Source organism: Dendrobates tinctorius, unplaced genomic scaffold (assembly GCF_039654945.1).
Source record: "Dendrobates tinctorius isolate UK_male_01 unplaced genomic scaffold, ASM3965494v1 ptg000013l, whole genome shotgun sequence".
NCBI lineage: Eukaryota > Metazoa > Chordata > Amphibia > Anura > Dendrobatidae > Dendrobates > Dendrobates tinctorius.
Window position 1 is genome coordinate 5035740 of NW_027361681.1, and position 23283 is coordinate 5059022.

General features: G+C 43.7%; 1 protein-coding gene across 7 annotated transcripts in view; it reads left to right on the forward strand.

Moving 5' to 3' along the window:
* The window catches only part of OPHN1 (oligophrenin 1), a 192235-nt gene that overhangs the window by 93126 nt on the left and 75826 nt on the right, over positions 1-23283 (forward strand). For all 7 annotated transcript variants that reach the window (XM_073558335.1, XM_073558339.1, XM_073558338.1 and 4 more), the window contains 6 exons: positions 1571-1604; positions 3043-3105; positions 3489-3563; positions 12654-12738; positions 14775-14833; positions 15711-15816. In XM_073558335.1, coding sequence (XP_073414436.1) covers positions 1571-1604; positions 3043-3105; positions 3489-3563; positions 12654-12738; positions 14775-14833; positions 15711-15816 — 422 coding nt within the window. The remainder of the gene's footprint in view (positions 1-1570; positions 1605-3042; positions 3106-3488; positions 3564-12653; positions 12739-14774; positions 14834-15710; positions 15817-23283) is intronic.

Sequence of the window (23283 nt, forward strand, 5' to 3'; positions counted from 1 at the left end):
ACCCCGTACCTTTACTTTGGAGAGTATCCACCATGTAATGGTCACAGCTGATTCCCTGCTAGTTTTCAGTAATGACTCTAGGAAATTGTTGCCCAGACTACATGTAAAATAGGCTTTATAATGTTATTTCTGGTGGCTTCTAAAATATTCTGCCTCGTTGTGCGAAGACTGTCACCATTCACCTTATATCCTGTCTTCATTGGCTCTCAAAATCTGCGAACCTTTTGGAAAAGTCTGCCCCAGGAGGCAAGTGGTGGTTACATGCTTGGATGTAGCAGAGTGGAGTTGTCATGTGTCCCAAAACAGTGCCTCGTGCCAGTTCTGTGCATGCACATTGTGGGAAGACGTTCTTGCAGTTCTGCATTTCCACCTTCCTTGGATCATTTCTTCATTCAGCCTTTTCTCAGTGCTTCGCTCCGTCCTCGGGAGCCGTCACCCTGCATACATACGTTTTTACTAATGGGTTATTTTATTCTGTGTACATTTCCAAGACCAAAGTTTAGCCATGCTGAACCATGCTTTGTTCAGTGGCAATATCCCATCTCTGTACAGAAATGAAGCTTTCTAAGCTCCTAATACCCATTATAACATAAAGACAAGGAAGGGAGAAAAAGTAGAAAGTCCGAGCAAAAAAGTCCCAATGTATTCAAAATGGTGAATCAAGGTAGGGATTTATGTAAATTAGGTGATAAACAAGGATAACAGACCAGAAAATGTTAAAGACAAAGTATAAAAACAAGGGGCGCACACCCAGAATGGATGGACAAGTGTCCAAAAGAAATATTATGAATTCAGGTACAAATGATATGTGACACTGAAACTGTATAACAAATAAGAATAATGCTTCTGGATACTGGGAAAAAATGAGACGCCTGGCACAGAATATTACTCAAGAATAAACCATGATGTAGAGGTATTTGACTGAATCGGATTAATGCAATTTAATATATAGAATGCAAGTGCAGTGAGAACAGGGCAAAGAACATATAGTTTAAGATGTATTAATGCCTGAGCAAAAACCCTATAACATTGGTGGTGCTATTGTAAGCGATAAAACCTTTCGGTTAGTGACTCCTGTATAAGGGTGGCGTCCAACCCTACACCTTTCGGCTTCCGCCTTCGTCTGGAGATCCATCCATTCTGGGTGTGCGCCCCTTGTTTTTATACTTTCGTTTTTAACATTTTGTGTTCTGTTATCCTTGTTTATCACCTGATTTAAATAAATATCTACCTTGATTCACCATTTTGGATGCATTGGGACTTTTTTGGTGGGGCTTTCTGATTTTTCTCCCTTTTTTTTGGCTTTCACCGGCTGTCCCGTTTAGCCACTATTATAGTCCGGTTCCTCTGTTGTGTTGATAATGTACCATTAACATTTAAAGTATTCTGCACAGTATTTCAATAAGTTTATCTCACAACCTGACCCAAAGCTTCCCTTGTCTCGACCTTCGAAAGACAAGTAATGGCTACAACACAGGTTGATTTAATTACCAGGATCGTTTCTCTCAGCAGTCTGATGGTTTTCCTAATGATTTTCCATTGTTCTTTCTTTCTCGCTTTCTCCTTGTAGATTTATCACAGTCCTATAACAAAGCGTGATGAAAGTGAGTACACCCTCTATCCTGTCACAGCTTATCGTGCTAAGCAATGTTCACATCTGCCCCGGAGACTGTCAGCAGTTGAATATCGCAGAGTCCTTCATTATTGATGGGAAACTTTCTACCTTCAAATCGATGCACCCCCTCATAACTCAGGGGGTCTGGTGGTGGCCGCCTGTGTCCTTCAGGGGATCGGCTCAGCACTGGGTTGTGGTTTGTGTCTAGGATGTAAACCACAATGTATAATGCGATCTGATGGAGGTGATGATGTTGGCAAGGGAAGTTTGTTATGTGACTGCAAGTAGAAGTAAAGTTACACTAACCTACAACATTCACCTAATTGTGTATTGTTTCCAGAAAATGTGTTTTTGTATTCTGAATTGAACAACTTTGTAATATAAATTATGCATCAAATCTCTGCCTGTAGCCATGTAATAGGAACCCTCCTCTACTCCCAGTAGATAAAAACCCTTACAGGAGACATCCTGATCGCATGGGCCTTGGCTTGTTACAGGACAGTGACCACAGCTCTCTCCTTCCCTTGAATACTGAGCCATGTTCTTGTGTGATTCATTAACACCTTAAAGAGAAGCTGTCAGCACAATTTTCTAATATAAAGCACAGACGTGGCTGTAATGATGCAGAAATACTGATTACATTGATACCTTTGATGAAGAACCCTGCTTTGTACTGTTTCAATCACCATTAGATGTTTTCTGCTATTTAGATTAGGGTGCACAGAGGCCGTACTGTACAAGGGGTCTTCTCTCTGTCTGTGATTTTCCCCCTCCCACAGACCGGAGGCAGGCGGAGGGGCCGAGAAATCCCAGACCAGAGTCAGGTGGAGGGGCCGGGAAATCCCAGACTGGAGGCAGGCGGAGGGGCCGGGAAATCCCAGACTGGAGGCAGGCGGAGGGGCCGGGAAATCCCAGACGGGAGGCAGGCGGAGGGGCACGGGTAGTCCCAGTCGGGAGGCAGGCGGAGGGGCCCGTGGAGTCCCAGTCGGGAGGCAGGCGGAGGGGCCCGTGGAGTCCCAGTCGGGAGGCAGGCGGAGGGGCCCGTGGAGTCCCAGTCGGGAGGCAGGCGGAGGGGCCCGGGGAGTCCCAGTCGGGAGGCAGGCGGAGGGGCCCGGGGAGTCCCAGTCGGGAGGCAGGCGGAGGGGCCCGGGGAGTCCCAGTCGGGAGGCAGGCGGAGGGGCCCGGGGAGTCCCAGTCGGGAGGCAGGCGGAGGGGCCTGGGGAATCTTAGTCTGTAGGCAAGGTCTCGCTTCACATAGCGCTCCCAGTTCAAGAGCAGTCGGCTCCTACATCAACATAATGACTCTGTGCGTGTTGATGTAGGAGCAGACCGCTCCTCAAATGAACTGACCCAAACTGCCCATTTCAACCACCCATTGAAAGTAAATGTTTGTTGAGCTGATCACTTACATTCTTCTTTCTTTTTAGTGGAGCTGAATGAAATTGGATTCCGTTTTGTCCGGAAGTGCATAAACGCCGTGGAGGCAACAGGTATGAAGAACAAGCACTGCCCCTCTCTCCTATGTTTAGCTTTGTGATCTTTGCATTCTCACCTTATTTGTTTGCCGCTTTTCCCATGGAGCACTGTATGGCCTAGAAGTCTCCCTATCCTAGCTGTCAGTCTGCAGGAGAAGCAGCATCCCCTAAATCCAAAGTCTCCACAAGGAGCAATGTCCCCCTCCAGCCCCCAAGCTACTTTGCTATCCTCTCGGCTTGCTGAGCACGCTTCCTCACTGTCAAATGAGCTGTCCTGTATGGTTTTAGCACAACATTATTGTATTACAATAAGCTGATTTCTGCTGGTAATTCTATGTGCTGCGGTATGATGGAAGTCTCACAATTGCATTCATCCTGATATTTCCCTCCTCATGTAGGGATCTCTTCAGAAGGTGTATACAGGACCGTGGGAAGTAACATCCAGGTGCAGAAACTCCTCAATGCTTTTTTTGGTAAGAAAATCCAGATATCACCTTCTCCATTGCATATTGATAGTAATCAGCATTGTCCTACATAAGACCCAAATCCTGGCTGTCACAGCTTATGGTGGTTGTAGATGCCAAGGCTAGTGGAGTATTCATGGCCGAGCACTATTCTGCTAGGAGGAGGAATGTCTTGTGTGCTCTCCCCATCACTAGTCAGCCACTGCTCAGAATATGTTCTATGGTAAAGTCACACAATGTACAGCTGACAATTTACAGTGGGTACGGAAAGTATTCAGACCCCTTTAAATTTTTCACTCTTTATTGCATTGCAGCCATTTGGTAAATTCAAAATGTTCATTTTTTTTTTCTCATTAATGTAGACACCGCACCCCATCTTGACTGAAAAAAACCCCAGAAATATAGAAAGTTTTGCAAATTTATTAAAAAAGAAAAACTGAAATATCACATGGTCATAAGTATTCAGACCCTTTGCTCTGACGCTCATATTTAAGCCACATGCAGTCCATTTCCTTGTGATCCTCCTTGAGATGGTTCTACTCCTACATTGGAGTCCAGCTGTGTTTAATTAAACTGATAGGACTTGATTTGTAAAGGCACACACCTGTCTATATAAGACCTCACAGCTCACAGTGCATGTCAGACCAAATGAGAATCATGAGGTCAAAGGAACTGGCCAAGGAGCTCAGAGACAGAATTGTGGCAAGGCACAGATCTGGCCAAGGTTACAAAAGAATTTCTGCAGTACTCAAGGTTCGAAACGCCAAAATAACGCTTTACATGAGTGACCATTAAATGAATAAAGTTTATTGTTTACAGTCAATAAAATCAGAACCAAAAGGATTCATAAAAAGAAAATGCTTATGGGGAATGACACAGTACAGTATAGGAGAAAAATGGTGGGTTTGGCAAAATATATAATGCATAAATACAGGGGCATAGTATTGCAATTTATAAAGTGCACGTGCTCATATCAAATGCATACAGCAAAAATATATATACAAATAGATGTTATTTAAAAATACAAAAACTGCTTAGTCCATAGGAAAAACCAAAAGGCACAAGTGTAATAAGTAGAAAAGTAAACAAATCATATAAGCATAATACCACTTAGTATTAGGGCCTCCGGAATACACTATGGCTAAAGCAGGTAAGCATATATAGAAAAAAAAAACAGTAAACCATATATAACATCTATTTGTATATATATTTTTGCTGTATGCATTTGATATGAGCACATGCACTTTTTAAATTGTAATACTATGCCCCTGTATTTATGCATTGTATATTTTGCCATATTTAGCCATACCCACCATTTTTCTCCTGTACTGTGTCATTCCCCATTAGTATGTTATTCTTTTTATGAATCCTTGTTGTTCTGATTTTATTGACTGTAAACAATAAACTTTATTCACTTAATCACTCATGTAAAGCGTTATTGTTGCTAACGTGTTTTTTGCTTTATGATGGCATATATATAATTGAGCTCACGCTTTTTGGTGTATAGTAATCAAGGTTCCTAAGAGCACAGTGGCCTCCATATCCTTAAATGGATGAAGTTTGGGACCACCAGAAGTCTTCCTAGACCTGGCCGTCCAGCCAAACTGAGCAATCGTAGGAGAAGAGCCTTGGTGAGAGAGATAAAAAAGAACCACAAGATCACTGTGGCTGTGCTCCACAGATGCAGTAGGGAGATGGGAGAAAGTTACACAAAGTCAGCTATGACTGCAGCCCTGCACCAGTCAGGCCTTTATGGCAGAGTGGCCTAGCGGAAGCCTCTCCTCAGTGCAAGACATATGAAAGTCCACGTAGAGTTTGCTAAAAAAAACACATGAAGGACTCCCAGACTGAGAAATAAGATTCTCTGGTCTGATGAGACGAAGATAGAACTTTTGGTGATAATTCTAAGTGGTATGTGTGGAGTAATCCAGGCACTGCTCATCACTTGCCCAATTCAATCCCAACAGTGAAACATGGTGGTGACAGCATCATGCTATGGGGGTGTTTTTCAGCTGCAGAGACAAGACGATTGATTGCAATTGAAGGAAACAATGCGGCCAAGTACAGAGATATCCTGGATGAAGACCTCTTCCAGAGTGTTCTCGACCTCAGACTTGGCCAAAGGTTCACCTTCCAACAAGACAATGACCCTAAGCACTCAGCTAAAATAACAAAGAAGTGGCTTCAGAACAACTCTGTGACCATTATTGACCGGCGCAGCCGGAGCCCTGACCTAAGCCCAATTGACCATCTCTGGAGAGACCTGAAAATGGCTGTCCACCAATGTTCACCATCCATCCTGACGGAACTGGAGAGGATCTGCAAGGAAGAATGGCAGAGGATCCCCAAATCCAGGTGTGAAAGACTTGTTGCATCATTCCCAAGAAGACTCATGGCTGTACTAGATCAAAAGGTGCTTCTACTCAATACTGAGCAAAGGGTCTGAATACTTATGACCATGGGATATTTCAGTTTTTCTTTTTTAATAAATTTGCAAAAATTTCTACATTTCTAGTTTTTTTTCAGACAAGATGGGGTGCAGAGTGTACATTACTAAGAAAAAAATTAACTTTGTTTCATTGCAGCCATTTGGTAAATTCAAAAAAGAGTGAAAAATTTAAAGGGGTCTGAATACTTTCCGTACCCACTGTAAATCTTCGTTCCAATCTTTGTTTAGTTTCTCCTGAAAGTATTAAAGATGCAGCAAACACATGTTTTTGGTGAAGCCGTTGTGGCTCCTTGGTCATGTCACCTGGTGTAAACTGTAAGATCCTGGAGCCTCATTTATCAAATGTGTCTAACAGAAGAACTGGGAACAATTACTGAGCCTCCTCTCCTTAACCCCCTCTGTCCTGCAGCATGTATGTGAGCTCGATAATGGCAGGCGTCTGCTGTGTGTAACTGCACTGTGATCTGCAGGATCAACTGTCAACCACAGCTGGGTCTGTACTGTTACAGAGGGCTAAAAGAACCTACCCCCAAAACAGCGCTCATACTTGTGCTATGGTCTCCAGAGCAGCGCTCATACATTTGCTGTGCTCTCCAGTGCAATGCCCCCAGAGCAGCGCTCATACATGTGCTGTGCTCTCCAGAGCAGCGCTCATACATGTGCTGTTCTCTCCAGAGCAGTGCTCATACATGTGCTGTGCTCTCAAGAGCAGCGCTCATACATGTGCTGTGCTCTCCAGAGCAGCGCTCATACATGTGCTGTGCTCTCCAGGGCAGCGCTCATACATGTGCTGTGCTCTCCAGTGCAGCGCCCATACATGTGCTGTGCTCTCCAGTGCAGCGCTCATACATGTGCTGTGCTCTCCAGTGCAGCGCTCATACATGTGCTGTGCTCTCCAGAGCAGCGCTCATACATGTGCTGTGCTCTCCAGTGCAGCGCTCATACATGTGCTGTGCTCTCCAGTGCAGCGCTCATACATGTTCTGTGCTCTCCAGTGCAGCGCTCATACATGTGCTGTGCTCTCCAGTGCAGCGCCCATACATGTGCTGTGCTCTCCAGTGCAGCGCTCATACATGTGCTGTGCTCTCCAGAGCAGCGCTCATACATGTGCTGTGCTCTCCAGTGCAGCGCTCATACATGTGCTGTGCTCTCCAGTGCAGCGCTCATACATGTGCTGTGCTCTCCAGTGCAGCGCTCATACATGTGCTGTGCTCTCCAGTGCAGCGCCCATACATGTGCTGTGCTCTCTAGTGCAGCGCTCATACATGTGCTGTGCTCTCCAGTGCAGCGCTCATACATGTGCTGTGCTCTCCAGTGCAGCGCTCATACATGTGCTGTGCTCTCCAGTGCAGCGCTCATACATGTGCTGTGCTCTCCAGTGCAGCGCTCATACATGTGCTGTGCTCTCCAGTGCAGCGCTCATACATGTGCTGTGCTCTCCAGTGCAGCGCTCATACATGTGCTGTGCTCTCCAGGGCAGCGCTCATACATGTGCTGTGCTCTCCAGTGCAGCGCCCATACATGTGCTGTGCTCTCCAGTGCAGCGCTCATACATGTGCTGTGCTCTCCAGAGCAGCGCTCATACATGTGCTGTGCTCTCCAGTGCAGCGCTCATACATGTTCTGTGCTCTCCAGTGCAGCGCTCATACATGTGCTGTGCTCTCCAGTGCAGCGCTCATACATGTGCTGTGCTCTCCAGAGCAGCGCTCATACATGTGCTGTGCTCTCCAGTGCAGCGCTCATACATGTTCTGTGCTCTCCAGGGCAGCGCTCATACATGTGCTGTGCTCTCCAGTGCAGCGCTCATACATGTGCTGTGCTCTCCAGTGCAGCGCTCATATGTTCTGTTCTCTCCAGTGCAGAATAGCTGAGCTTTTTACTTTGGAAATCTGTGAAGTCACGAGGATTCCCCGTGTGGAGGAGGCTTGGAAGCGATTTTCTCTGCATTTCTTTCCATACAGATCACTGGCCTGTTACAGTCAGATCTCTGTTATCTGTGTAAGGAGGCGGCAGGAAACTGATCAGTAATGTGTTCCCTGCTGGCACAAGCTACTAGGGAAGACATTACCTCATAATATGGACAGAATAGGGAAATATAAGAAAATGGAAAATAAGCTCCTTCTCTCCCAACCCTTTTGGGTAAGAGTCCTCTTCCCCAACACTTTTGTACCCGGATTATTAGCGCTTGTGTACAGAGGCTGCATCTAAAGCTAATGGAGGGGGATACATCTCGGCTACAATCGTCTTCATCCTCCCTGCTATATTACACAGTGTATCACTGTGCCCCGGAGAATTGGACGATTAATAAGTCAGCTAAATACCTTAGTATTCGTAGAAAAAAAACCCAACAAATTCCAGCATAAAATGTTTCACAAAATCAGACATCTGTGAAACATGGGCTGTGCACAGATCGCATGTGCTGACCTCCCACAATATACGGACTGCCCACAGGGCTCCTGCCCCTAATTCCACAGCTCAGGCACGTACCGCTGCAGCCTGTCAGCAGAGACCAGTGCAGCAACAGACATGTCGCCAGATTCTGCTGAAGGCCCCCATGGCTGCTTTCTTGGTGCTCCTGTGAAGCCCAGCATGTACACTATGCACAGCACTACTCTGGTAGTGCTGTGCATAGTGTGAGACATCAAATTATGGCAGGTTCATGTGCCCCAGGGACTCGTTCAGATATGTGGATAATTGGTACTTCTGATGGCCATTTGCGCCACGGACTGCACATCAACCCTTTAAAGCCACTGTGCCGGTCCTCATGGCCAATTTTCCACATGGACTGATGGACAGCATGGAAAATAATTCCCAGTATGTGCTATTCTGGTTCAATCTCAGTGCAGAATTATGTATGCAATGTAAACGTGGCCATTGCCAAGAGAATGAAAAATAAAGAAAAATTTTAAAAAAATAAAATTAAATGCAGTCTGCATAAAGGTTTAATTCTATGTGCCCACGTATGCAGAAAATTTCTGCTTCAAAACCGGACACCTTCCCAGAAAATGTGCGTTTTATTTCCGCGCGTTTTCTGTGCGTTTTTGATGACTTTTCCGCAAAATTAATGCGCATGCTGAGTTTTTGGCCGCTAAGCGTTTTTTGAGCAGAAAAAAAACGCATCAATGTGCACAAAAAGTGTGGAATTCATTTAAAATAAATGGGATGCTTCTTTTAAGCGTTTTTGAAGCGTGTTGACCGGGACAAACGCTTCAAAAACGCTTACGTGGGCACACAGCCTAAACCTCCCCCTTTTCCTCATTCCAGTATAAAGAAATTAAAAATGAAAGAATTTGAAAACATTTACTGTATATACATATATATAAACTAGATGGAGGCCCGATGCTATCGTATTGGGAGGGCGGTAATGTCACGATGGGGGCAGGCTTTGCAGCATTGACAATCTCTCCCCCCCCCCCCCCCCCCCATATGCTCACCAACCTATCCAGTCTCTCTTTCCCCATGTGCTGACTTCTCCCGTCTGTCCTCTCTTCTTTGACCTGTCCGCCCCATGTGCTATCCCCCTTGTCTGCTGTCTCTCTCCTTCCTGTGCTGTGTTCTCCCCTCATGTGCTGTTCCGTTTGAGCTGTCTCCCCCCTGTGCTCTGTCTCTCACCCCTGTGTCTGACCATGTACAGAACATACACATCTCCTGGGCAGGGGAGGAAGCAAAAGACAATACTGACATTACAGCAGGAGATCGCAGAGGATACATTTTGTGAGGTAAAATATTGTTTAAAAACAGTCAACAATTATTTTACCTCACAAAATGAATCCTCTGTGATCCCATAATGTCAGGATTGACTTTTGCTTCCTCCCCTGCCCTGGAGATGTGGTATGCTCCGTACACGGTCAGACACAGAATTTTTAAAATGCACTTTTGTTCGTGCGAAAACCCCTTTATTGTGACTGGCTTCCTCTGCCTGTAGACACGTCGCACATTTGCCGCCGGGAACAGTCGAATGATTCACTGCGCCTGCGCAGAGTACGTGCAGGCGCAGTGCGACGGTGTTCCGCTGGTGGTACCGCACAAGAGGCTGTGTTTGAGTGTGAGTGAGTGTGTGAATGTGTGATGCGTACGACCTATAGTGTGTGTGTGTGTTTGTGGTGCAGCAGTGTTCCGCTGGTGGTACCGCACAATAGGTTGGTACCAGCAGCAGTTTCCATATTGAGACACCCATCACTTGTGTGTCCCAGTATGGCAGTCGGTGAACTTCCTCCGCTTTGAATTCTGGGATACGGTGACATCTGGACAGAACAGGAAATGAAAACATTACAAGGCAATTATATAAATAGATATATCTGGTATCTTTGTGTTCACAAAAGCTGGATCTATCAACATATAAAAATGATTGAAAGTTGAACTGTATCACACGTCAGAATTTCCATTTTCCATTGGCTGCACTTCTCTCAAAAAATACAAGAAAAAAAACAATTAAAATATCACACGTACTCCAAGATGCTATCAATGAAAACTACAGCTCAACCTGCAAAAAATAATCTGTCATACAGGTCCATGGATGGAGAAATGCAAAAGTTACAAGTCTAAGAACCTGGGAACGCGCATACAGACGGTATTTTGTTTTTTCTCTTGCAGGGTTTTGACTTTTTGTAACCACTAAATATAAAAAGAAAAGTTATTTTTCTGTTATTTTTGTGATCACACTGATCTGGCCTAGCCTATTGCCAGGTCATTTTTACTGCAAAATTAACAATGTAAAAAGAAGAAAAAAAAGGTGAAGTTGTCGCTTTTCACTATTTTACCCCACTTGAAACTTTTTTTCCCCACATTATTCAATACGTTGGTAAAATGAATGGTGTCATTCAAAGCTACAACTTGTCCTAAGAATAAGCAAGTTGTCTTACGGCTATGTGACTGGAAAAGAAAAAAATGGCTCTTGTCAGAAAGAGAAGGAAAAAAAAACAAAAGCGCATAAATGGGTCTTGAAAAGGTTAATTCTTCATTCCTGTTGTCTTAGGGTACCGTTACACCTAGCGACTCACCAGCGATCCCGACCAGCGATATGACGCGGTCAGGATCGCTGGTACATCGCTAAGTGGTCGCTAGTGAGCTGCCACACAGGCAGATCTCACCGGTGACATCGCTGGGGACGGGGATCGCTACTTACCTGTCAGACGAGGCAATCCTGCATCCTCCCGCCCGGCTCCACGCGCCGCTCGTCGTCACAGCAGGAAGCGCCACAGGAAGCTGACGACGAGAAATGATCCAGGAGCTTCTCGCGCGATCAGCGATAACCAGCGGGGGAGCCGGTCAGAGGTAAGTATCACATGCAGCGATATCACTAGCAATATCACTATAACGTCACAAAATCGGTGACTTTACAGCGATATTGCTAGCGATATCACAGTGTGTAACGGGGGCTTAACTGTACCGCTTCTATTGGTGCCGGAGAGCAAAAATGAATCTGCACCAGGCGAGCTGGCTGATTGTTCTGTGGGGAGGGAAATGAGTAGCAGGGGGCGCATAACAAGTATGAATTACAATACAGTGGATTTTTCAAACCACTATAAATATCACATGATGGGCTTAGGAGCATATAAAGGTGTTTCCAGGTTTTTCTCAAAAGTCTGCAGACTAATGAAACATCAAACGGTGCACTGTTTAGATTCGCCAGCGTGGACGGTGAGATCGAGCGCTCGTGTGATGGCAGTATGCTTACTCCTAGTCACTTTTCGACTAGACGTGCGCAGCCTCGCTCAGTGCAAGCGAGTGCCGCACACGTCTAGTCGTAATGTGGCTGAGAGTACGCATGGTGCCTACTTGCGGTCAGATGACAGCTTGATCTCGCCCCCCTAACAACGTGCGCAGTACGTGTGATGTGAAGGTTCACATCTTGTGATAAACCTTGACAATCCCGTTAATGTTCTTTCTTTGGAAGCCTTTTCAGTGTTGTGTGCAATCTGATGGAGTAATGTATTATTGATTAGCTTCCAAACCCTTTAAACTACTTTGGGATGATGCAGCTGCACAGGGATTGTTTGCTGTAGATAACGAGGCCATAGGTGGTGAGACGGCTTTGATGAATCTGATGACACTGAACCTACTCTGTGGTTTGTCAGGGTCTAGAGGAATCCACGTATCGTAAGCTATGCCCTGCGAAAAGCAAGTGGTGAAGGGTGCGATTGGCTGTATAAGGCTATGTTCCCACGTCAGGGTCCATTTGTCTTTTCTGTATTCTGATGAAGTTTAGTGCATAAAAAAATAATCTGATTCACCTTCATCAGCTTTGGGCACCAAAAATGCAGCAAAACCTGATTCCTGCATTTTTTTACAGCGTTTTTTTCGCCACCCTTTGCTTTCAATGGGTGAAAAACGCAAAAATGCAGCTCTTTGACAAAACAGTCAGGGAAAAAAAAAACAGTGTGTGCATGCGATTTCTGAAATATCGTAGACTCTGCTGGAATTGTGAAACGCAGCTGAAAATTTGCATAAAGAAAGCAGCTAACAAGAATGCTGCAAAAACGCAACGTGTGAACGTTACCTTAACCTGTCACATCAAGACTTTAGTCCCAAAGATGAATCCAGGGATTGTGGTTCGGGGACTGGATTATTTCTGCCTTTATCCGAAATGCAGTTTTTTTCTTTTACTTACAGGAATGAAGTTCTTACATGTAACTTTTTTTTTTTTGTAGATCCCAAATGTCCTGGAAATGTGGACTTAATGACCAGTGATTGGGACATTAAAACCATTACCAGTGCTTTAAAGTTCTACCTCAGGTATCTCTAAGTAAAAGCTAGGACGGGGCTTCTAACTATGCTAGGAGGGGGGGCTTCTATCTATGCTAGGAGGGGGGGCTTCTATCTATGCTAGGAGGGGGGCTTCTAACTCTGCTAGGAGGGGAGCTTCTAACTATGCTAGGAGGGGAGCTTCTAACTATGCTAGGAAGGGGGGCTTCTAACTATGCTAGGAAGGGGGGCTTCTAACTCTGCTAGGAGGGGGGCTTCTAACTATGCTAGGAGGGGAGCTTCTAACTATGCTAGGGGGGGCTTCTAACTCTGCTAGGAGGGGGGCTTCTAACTCTGCTAGGAGGGGGGCTTCTAACTATGCTAGGAGGGGAGCTTCTAACTATGCTAGGAGGGGAGCTTCTAACTATGCTAGGAGGGGAGCTTCTAACTATGCTAGGAGGGGGGCTTCTAACTATGCTAGAAGGGGGGGCTTCTAACTATGCTAGAAGGGGGGCTTCTAACTCTGCTAGGAGGGGGGCTTCTAACTCTGCTAGGAGGGGGGCTTCTAACTCTGCTAGGAGGGGGGCTTCTAACTCTGCAAGGAGGGGAGCTTCTAACTCTGCTAGGAGGGGAGCTTCTAACTCTGCTAGGAGGGGGGCTTCTAACTCTGCTAGGAGGGGGGCTTCTAACTCTGCTAGGAGGGGAGCTTCTAACTATGCTAGGGGGGGGGCTTCTAACTATTCTAGGAGGGGGGCTTCTAACTATTCTAGGAGGGGGGCTTCTAACTATGCTAGAAGGGGGGCTTCTATCTATGCTAGGAGGGGGGCTTCTATCTATGCTAGGAGGGGGGCTTCTATCTATGCTAGGAGGGGGGCTTCTAACTCTGCTAGGAGGGGAGCTTCTAACTCTGCTAGGAGGGGAGCTTCTAACTCTGCTAGGAGGGGAGCTTCTAACTCTGCTAGGAAGGGAGCTTCTAACTATGCTAGGAAGGGGGGCTTCTAACTATGCTAGGAGGGGAGCTTCTAACTATGCTAGGAGGGGAGCTTCTAACTATGCTAGGAGGGGAGCTTCTAACTATGCTAGGAGGGGAGCTTCTAACTATGCTAGGAGGGGAGCTTCTAACTATGCTAGGAGGGGAGCTTCTAACTATGCTAGGAGGGGGGCTTCTAACTATGCTAGGAGGGGGGCTTCTAACTATGCTAGGAGGGGGGCTTCTAACTATGCTAGGAGGGGGGCTTCTAACTATGCTAGGAGGGGGGCTTCTAACTATGCTAGAAGGGGGGGCTTCTAACTATGCTAGAAGGGGGGGCTTCTAACTATGCTAGGAGGTTGGCTTCTAACTCTGCTAGGAGGGGGGCTTCTAACTCTGCTAGGAGGGGGGCTTCTAACTATGCTAGGAGGGGGGTTCTATGTATGCTAGGAGGGGGGTTCTCACAATGCTAGGAGGGGGCTTCTAACTATGTCTTGTAATAAATCACTTAGACTTTTAAAAAAATGTGTAAGTTTTATTGCCATCTTGATTCTTTTTTTTCATGTTGCTCAGACTTTCAGAAAATAAAGATTAGAGCCAATTGGGCATCCTCACAAATACTCCCCTCCCCCACCTCTTGTGGCAGACTGTCCGAGCACTGCTAGCTGCAATTGGGTACCTTCTCTGTTCCCTTAGATTCTGCAGTTGCTATTGACCATGACACCTATGGGGCCTAACAGCCAGACTTGATGTTCTCTGCCATACACGGCCAGCTCCTGCCATGGGTCCGGGCTCAGGCCCTGGTCACAGCGCTGTGTATGGACTCTGGCGTGGACATACCTGCACCTTTTATATCCTGTGTGATGATGGGCTTCAGTGATGAGGGGCGGCATGGGAGGCAGTTTTGACAGAGCTAATGATACTGTTCCATACAGACAATGATTCAGTAGCGATGGCTTTGTGACAGGCTGTGACGCCTGCTGTTAGGAAGCTAATTGATTTCATAATAAGATAGAAAAGATCATTGGATGCACAGACTATAAGACCCTGGCAATGTGGCTGGCCAGCGGGGCATCCAGCCATGGGTTTGGATTAAAACTTCTTTTCTGTGTTGCAGGAATCTGTCTGAGCCAGTTATGACGTACAAGCTGCACCGGGATCTTGTATCTTCTGCAAGTAAGAGCCTGTCCTATCAGTCAACGCAGATAGTCCTGTGTATGAGCGGCCCGTTACCTGTATGTCATATATGCTGTATCGTCATCCTACATGTTGTCATCTCTCACTGTATCTACTGATGTTACTTCTTACCTGGTCACATAAATCACAATGGAGAGCACCTGATCATGGCACATTGGTAAATTCACATCCTTCATCTGCTGGAGATCTTACACCGTCACCATGAAACAATGAGGTCATGTCACCTTTAGTGATGAGTTAATACTGATCTGTCACTGTATATCACAAAACAAGCTCCGTACTTTATTAAATCGATGGCTGGGACCTGATGTGGTGTGGGACTTACTGTAAAAGCCCATGTCAGCATAACTGTATTGTTCTTTTATTAAGTTTACACTCAATTTTCGCCCACATAGCCTGATTGGGTGGGTGCAGACTGAATACACTTGGACTTTTGCGCTAAATGACTGCATCATCCTAACAACAAAATGAGTAAACTTTAAAGAATTGTTTGAAGTCAAGAGTACAAATGTATTCAGTCTCCGCTCAGCGAGCCTTACTGGACAGCTGCAGCTTGTACTAAAATCTCACGCAGATTCAGTCTATGAACTATCTGAAACCATTATATAGCCATTCCAATCTGAATTTTTCAAATTAGTACACCAGCCTCATCAGGTCTTGGTGGTCTATTTAATAATGCATGCAGTGTGTGTTATGAAATCTGGAGATTTCACAATAAATGTAAATACAAAATAACTGTTTTATACCTCATTATTTACTATTTATTCTAATTGAATTACAATATTTTCAGGCTTTTTTTGTTTTTACCTTCCATGCACATAATGTGCTAAAAATGCAAAATTATTTCATCAAACAGAATCTGAGAATTTAGATTACAGACTTGGAGCCATTCATTGCTTGGTGTATAGACTGCCAGACAATCACCGGGAAATGCTGGAGCTTATTGTACGGCACCTATCCAGGTAAGCACAGAAGACAGCAAGGTATATGACAAGAGACCGGCATGTTGTCATTACAGAAGGTATAAGACTGAAGACCGTGTGTTGTCATTACAGAAGGTATATGACTAGAGACAGACATGTCATTATTACAGAAGGTATATGGCTAGAGACCTGCATGTCATTATTAAAGAAGGTATATGACTAGGACATGTCATTATTACAGAAGGTATATGGCTAGAGACCGGCATGTCATTATTACAGAAGGTATATGGCTAGAGACCTGCATGTCATTATTACAGAAGGTATATGACTAGGACATGTCGTCATTACAGAAGGTATATGACTAGAGACCGACATGTCATTATTACAGAAGGTATATGGCTAGAGACCTGCATGTCATTATTACAGAAGGTATATGACTAGGACATGTCGTCATTACAGAAGGTATATGACTAGGACATGTCGTCATTACAGAAGGTATATGGCTAGAGACCGGCATGTCATTATTACAGAAGGTATATGACTAGAGACCGGCATGTCATTATTACAGAAGGTATATGGCTAGAGACCGGCATGTCATTATTACAGAAGGTATATGGCTAGAGACCGGCATGTCATCATTACAGAAGGTATATGGCTAAAGACCGGCATGTCATTATTACAGAAGGTATATGGCTAGAGACCGGCATGTCATTATTACAGAAGGTATATGGCTAGAGACCGGCATGTCATTATTACAGAAGGTATATGGCTAGAGACCGGCATGTCATCATTACGGAAGGTATGTGACTAGGACATGTCGTCATTACAGAAGGTATATGACTAGAGACCGGCATGTCATTATTACAGAAGGAATATGGCTAGAGACCGGCATGTCATTATTACAGAAGGTATATGGCTAGAGACCTACATGTCATTATTACAGAAGGTGTATGACTAGGACATCATTACAGAAGGTATATGACTAGGACATGTCGTCATTACAGAAGGTATATGGCTAGAGACCGGCATGTCGTCATTACAGAAGGTATATGACTAGAAACCGGCATGTCGTCATTACAGAAGGTATATGACTAGAGACCTGCATGTCATTATTACAGAAGGTATATGACTAGGACGTCGTCATTACAGAAGGTATATGGCTAGAGACCGACATGTCATTATTACAGAAGGTATGTGACTAGGACATGTCATTATTACAGAAGGTATATGACTAGAGACCGACATGTCATTATTACGGAAGGTATATGGCTAGAGATCGGCATGTCACTATTACAGAAGGTATATGGCTATAGACCTGCATGTCATTATTACAGAAGGTATGTGACTAGGACATGTCGTCATTACAGAAGGTATATGACTAGGACATGTCATTACAGAAGGTATATGACTAGAGACCGACATGTCATTATTACGGAAGGTATATGGCTAGAGATCGGCATGTCACTATTACAGAAGGTATATGGCTATAGACCTGCATGTCACTATTACAGAAGGTATGTGACTAGGACATGTCATCATTACAGAAGGTATATGGCTATAGACCTGCATGTCATCATTACAGAAGGTATATGGCTATAGACCTGCATGTCATTATTACAGAAGGTATGTGACTAGGACATGTCGTCATTACAGAAGGTATATGGCTAGAGACCGGCATGTCATTATTACAGAAGGTATATGGCTAGAGACCGGCATGTCATCATTACGGAAGGTATATGGCTAGAGACCGGCATGTCGTTATTACAGAAGGTATGTGACTAGGACATGTCATCATTACAGAAGGTATATGGCTATAGACCTGCATGTCATCATTACGGAAGGTATATGGCTATAGACCTGCATGTCACTATTACAGAAGGTATGTGACTAGGACATGTCATCATTACAGAAGGTATATGGCTATAGACCTGCATGTCATCATTACAGAAGGTATATGGCTATAGACCTGCATGTCATTATTACAGAAGGTATGTGACTAGGACATGTCGTCATTACAGAAGGTATATGGCTAGAGACCGGCATGTCATTATTACAGAAGGTATATGGCTAGAGACCGGCATGTCATTATTACAGAAGGTATATGGCTAGAGACCTACATGTCATTATTACAGAAGGTGTATGACTAGGACATCATTACAGAAGGTATATGACTAGGACATGTCGTCATTACAGAAGGTATATGGCTAGAGACCGGCATGTCGTCATTACAGAAGGTATATGACTAGAGACCGGCATGTCATCATTACAGAAGGTATATGACTAGGACGTCGTCATTACAGAAGGTATATGGCTAGAGACCGACATGTCATTATTACAGAAGGTATGTGACTAGGACATGTCATTATTACAGAAGGTATATGACTAGAGACCGACATGTCATTATTACGGAAGGTATATGGCTAGAGATCGGCATGTCACTATTACAGAAGGTATATGGCTATAGACCTGCATGTCATTATTACAGAAGGTATGTGACTAGGACATGTCATCATTACAGAAGGTATATGACTAGGACATGTCGTCATTACAGAAGGTATATGACTAGAGACCGACATGTCATTATTACGGAAGGTATATGGCTAGAGATCGGCATGTCACTATTACAGAAGGTATATGGCTATAGACCTGCATGTCACTATTACAGAAGGTATGTGACTAGGACATGTCATCATTACAGAAGGTATATGGCTATAGACCTGCATGTCATCATTACAGAAGGTATATGGCTATAGACCTGCATGTCATTATTACAGAAGGTATGTGACTAGGACATGTCGTCATTACAGAAGGTATATGGCTAGAGACCGGCATGTCATTATTACAGAAGGTATATGGCTATAGACCTGCATGTCATTATTACAGAAGGTGTATGACTAGGACATCATTACAGAAGGTATATGACTAGGACATGTCGTCATTACAGAAGGTATATGGCTAGAGACCGGCATGTCGTCATTACAGAAGGTATATGACTAGAGACCGGCATGTCGTCATTACAGAAGGTATATGACTAGAGACCTGCATGTCATTATTACAGAAGGTATATGACTAGGACGTCGTCATTACAGAAGGTATATGGCTAGAGACCGACATGTCATTATTACAGAAGGTATGTGACTAGGACATGTCATTATTACAGAAGGTATATGACTAGAGACCGACATGTCATTATTACGGAAGGTATATGGCTAGAGATCGGCATGTCACTATTACAGAAGGTATATGGCTATAGACCTGCATGTCATTATTACAGAAGGTATATGACTAGGACATGTCGTCATTACAGAAGGTATATGACTAGGACATGTCGTCATTACAGAAGGTATATGACTAGAGACCGACATGTCATTATTACGGAAGGTATATGGCTAGAGATCGGCATGTCACTATTACAGAAGGTATATGGCTATAGACCTGCATGTCACTATTACAGAAGGTATGTGACTAGGACATGTCATCATTACAGAAGGTATATGGCTATAGACCTGCATGTCATCATTACAGAAGGTATATGGCTATAGACCTGCATGTCATTATTACAGAAGGTATGTGACTAGGACATGTCGTCATTACAGAAGGTATATGGCTAGAGACCGGCATGTCATTATTACAGAAGGTATATGGCTAGAGACCGGCATGTCGTTATTACAGAAGGTATATGACTAGGACATGTCATTATTACAGAAGATATATGACTAGAGACCGGCATGTCATTATTACAGAAGATATATGACTAGAGACCGGCATGTCATTATTACAGAAGGTATATGACTAGAGACCGACATGTCATTATTACGGAAGGTATATGGCTAGAGATCGGCATGTCACTATTACAGAAGGTATATGGCTATAGACCTGCATGTCATTATTACAGAAGGTATGTGACTAGGACATGTCGTCATTACAGAAGGTATATGACTAGGACATGTCGTCATTACAGAAGGTATATGACTAGAGACCGACATGTCATTATTACGGAAGGTATATGGCTAGAGATCGGCATGTCACTATTACAGAAGGTATATGGCTATAGACCTGCATGTCATTATTACAGAAGGTATGTGACTAGGACATGTCATCATTACAGAAGGTATATGGCTATAGACCTGCATGTCATTATTACAGAAGGTATGTGACTAGGACATTTCGTCATTACAGAAGGTATATGGCTAGAGACCGGCATGTCATTATTACAGAAGGTATATGGCTAGAGACCGGCATGTCATTATTACAGAAGGTATATGGCTAGAGACCGGCATGTCGTTATTACAGAAGGTATATGACTAGGACATGTCATTATTACAGAAGATATATGACTAGAGACCGGCATGTCATTATTACAGAAGGTATATGGCTAGAGACCGGCATGTCGTTATTACAGAAGGTATATGACTAGAGACCGGCATGTCATTATTACAGAAGGTATATGGCTAGAGACCGGCATGTCGTTATTACAGAAGGTATATGACTAGAGACCGGCATGTCATTATTACAGAAGGTATATGGCTAGAGACCGGCATGTCATTATTACAGAAGGTATATGGCTAGAGACCTGCATGTCATTATTACAGAAGGTATATGACTAGGACGTCGTCATTACAGAAGGTATATGGCTAGAGACCGGCATGTCATTATTACAGAAGGTATATGGCTAGAGACCGGCATGTCATTATTACAGAAGGTATATGGCTAGAGACCGGCATGTCATTATTACAGAAGGTATATGACTAGAGACCGGCATGTCATTATTACAGAAGGTATATGACTAGGACATGTCATTATTACAGAAGGTATATGACTAGAGACCGGCATGTCATTATTACAGAAGGTATATGGCTAGAGACCGGCATGTCATTATTACAGAAGGTATGTGACTAGAGACCGGCATGTCATCATTACGGAAGGTATATGACTAGGACATGTCATTATTACAGAAGGTATATGACTAGAGACCGGCATGTCATTATTACAGAAGGTATATGGCTAGAGACCGGCATGTCATTATTACAGAAGGTATGTGACTAGGACATGTCGTCATTACAGAAGGTATATGACTAGGACATGTCGTCATTACAGAAGGTATATGACTAGAGACCGACATGTCATTATTACGGAAGGTATATGGCTAGAGATCGGCATGTCACTATTACAGAAGGTATATGGCTATAGACCTGCATGTCATTATTACAGAAGGTATGTGACTAGGACATGTCATCATTACAGAAGGTATATGGCTATAGACCTGCATGTCATTATTACAGAAGGTATGTGACTAGGACATGTCGTCATTACAGAAGGTATATGGCTAGAGACCGGCATGTCATTATTACAGAAGGTATATGACTAGAGACCGGCATGTCATTATTACAGAAGGTATATGACTAGAGACCGGCATGTCATCATTACGGAAGGTATATGACTAGGACATGTCATTATTACAGAAGGTATATGACTAGAGACCGGCATGTCATTATTACAGAAGGTATATGGCTATAGACCTGCATGTCATTATTACAGAAGGTATGTGACTAGGACATGTCGTCATTACAGAAGGTATATGACTAGAGACCGACATGTCATTATTACGGAAGGTATATGACTAGGACATGTCGTCATTACAGAAGGTATATGACTAGAGACCGACATGTCATTATTACGGAAGGTATATGGCTAGAGATCGGCATGTCACTATTACAGAAGGTATATGGCTATAGACCTGCATGTCATTATTACAGAAGGTATGTGACTAGGACATGTCATCATTACAGAAGGTATATGGCTATAGACCTGCATGTCATTATTACAGAAGGTATATGACTAGAGACCGGCATGTCATTATTACAGAAGGTATATGGCTAGAGACCGGCATGTCATTATTACAGAAGGTATATGACTAGGACATGTCGTCATTACAGAAGGTATATGACTAGAGACCGACATGTCATTATTACGGAAGGTATATGACTAGGACATGTCGTCATTACAGAAGGTATATGACTAGAGACCGGCATGTCATTATTACAGAAGGTATGTGACTAGGACATGTCGTCATTACAGAAGGTATATGACTAGAGACCGACATGTCATTATTACGGAAGGTATATGACTAGGACATGTCGTCATTACAGAAGGTATATGACTAGAGACCGACATGTCATTATTACGGAAGGTATATGGCTAGAGATCGGCATGTCACTATTACAGAAGGTATATGGCTATAGACCTGCATGTCATTATTACAGAAGGTATGTGACTAGGACATGTCGTCATTACAGAAGGTATATGGCTAGAGACCGGCATGTCATTATTACAGAAGGTATATGACTAGAGACCGGCATGTCATTATTACAGAAGGTATATGGCTAGAGACCGGCATGTCATTATTACAGAAGGTATATGACTAGGACATGTCATTATTACAGAAGATATATGACTAGAGACCGGCATGTCATTATTACAGAAGGTATATGACTAGAGACCGGCATGTCATTATTACAGAAGGTATATGACTAGAGACCGGCATGTCATTATTACAGAAGATATATGACTAGAGACCGGCATGTCATTATTACAGAAGGTATATGGCTAGAGACCTGCATGTCATTATTACAGAAGGTATATGACTAGAGACCGGCATGTCATTATTACAGAAGGTATATGGCTAGAGACCGGCATGTCATTATTACAGAAGGTATATGACTAGGACATGTCATTATTACAGAAGATATATGACTAGAGACCGGCATGTCATTATTACAGAAGGTATATGACTAGGACATGTCATTATTACAGAAGGTATATGGCTAGAGACCGGCATGTCGTTATTACAGAAGGTATATGACTAGAGACCGGCATGTCATTATTACAGAAGGTATATGGCTAGAGACCGGCATGTCATTATTACAGAAGGTATATGGCTAGAGACCTGCATGTCGTCATTACAGAAGGTATATGGCTAGAGACCTGCATGTCATTATTACAGAAGGTATATGACTAGGACGTCGTCATTACAGAAGGTATATGGCTAGAGACCGGCATGTCATTATTACAGAAGGTATATGACTAGAGACCGGCATGTCATCATTACGGAAGGTATATGACTAGGACATGTCATTATTACAGAAGGTATATGACTAGAGACCGGCATGTCATTATTACAGAAGGTATATGGCTAGAGACCGGCATGTCATTATTACAGAAGGTATATGACTAGGACATGTCATTATTACAGAAGGTATATGGCTAGAGACCGGCATGTCATTATTACAGAAGGTATATGACTAGGACATGTCATTATTACAGAAGGTATATGACTAGAGACCGGCATGTCATTATTACAGAAGATATATGACTAGGACATGTCATTATTACAGAAGGTATATGGCTAGAGACCGGCATGTCATTATTACAGAATGTATATGGCTAGGACATGTCATTATTACAGAAGGTATATGACTAGAGACCGGCATGTCATTATTACAGAAG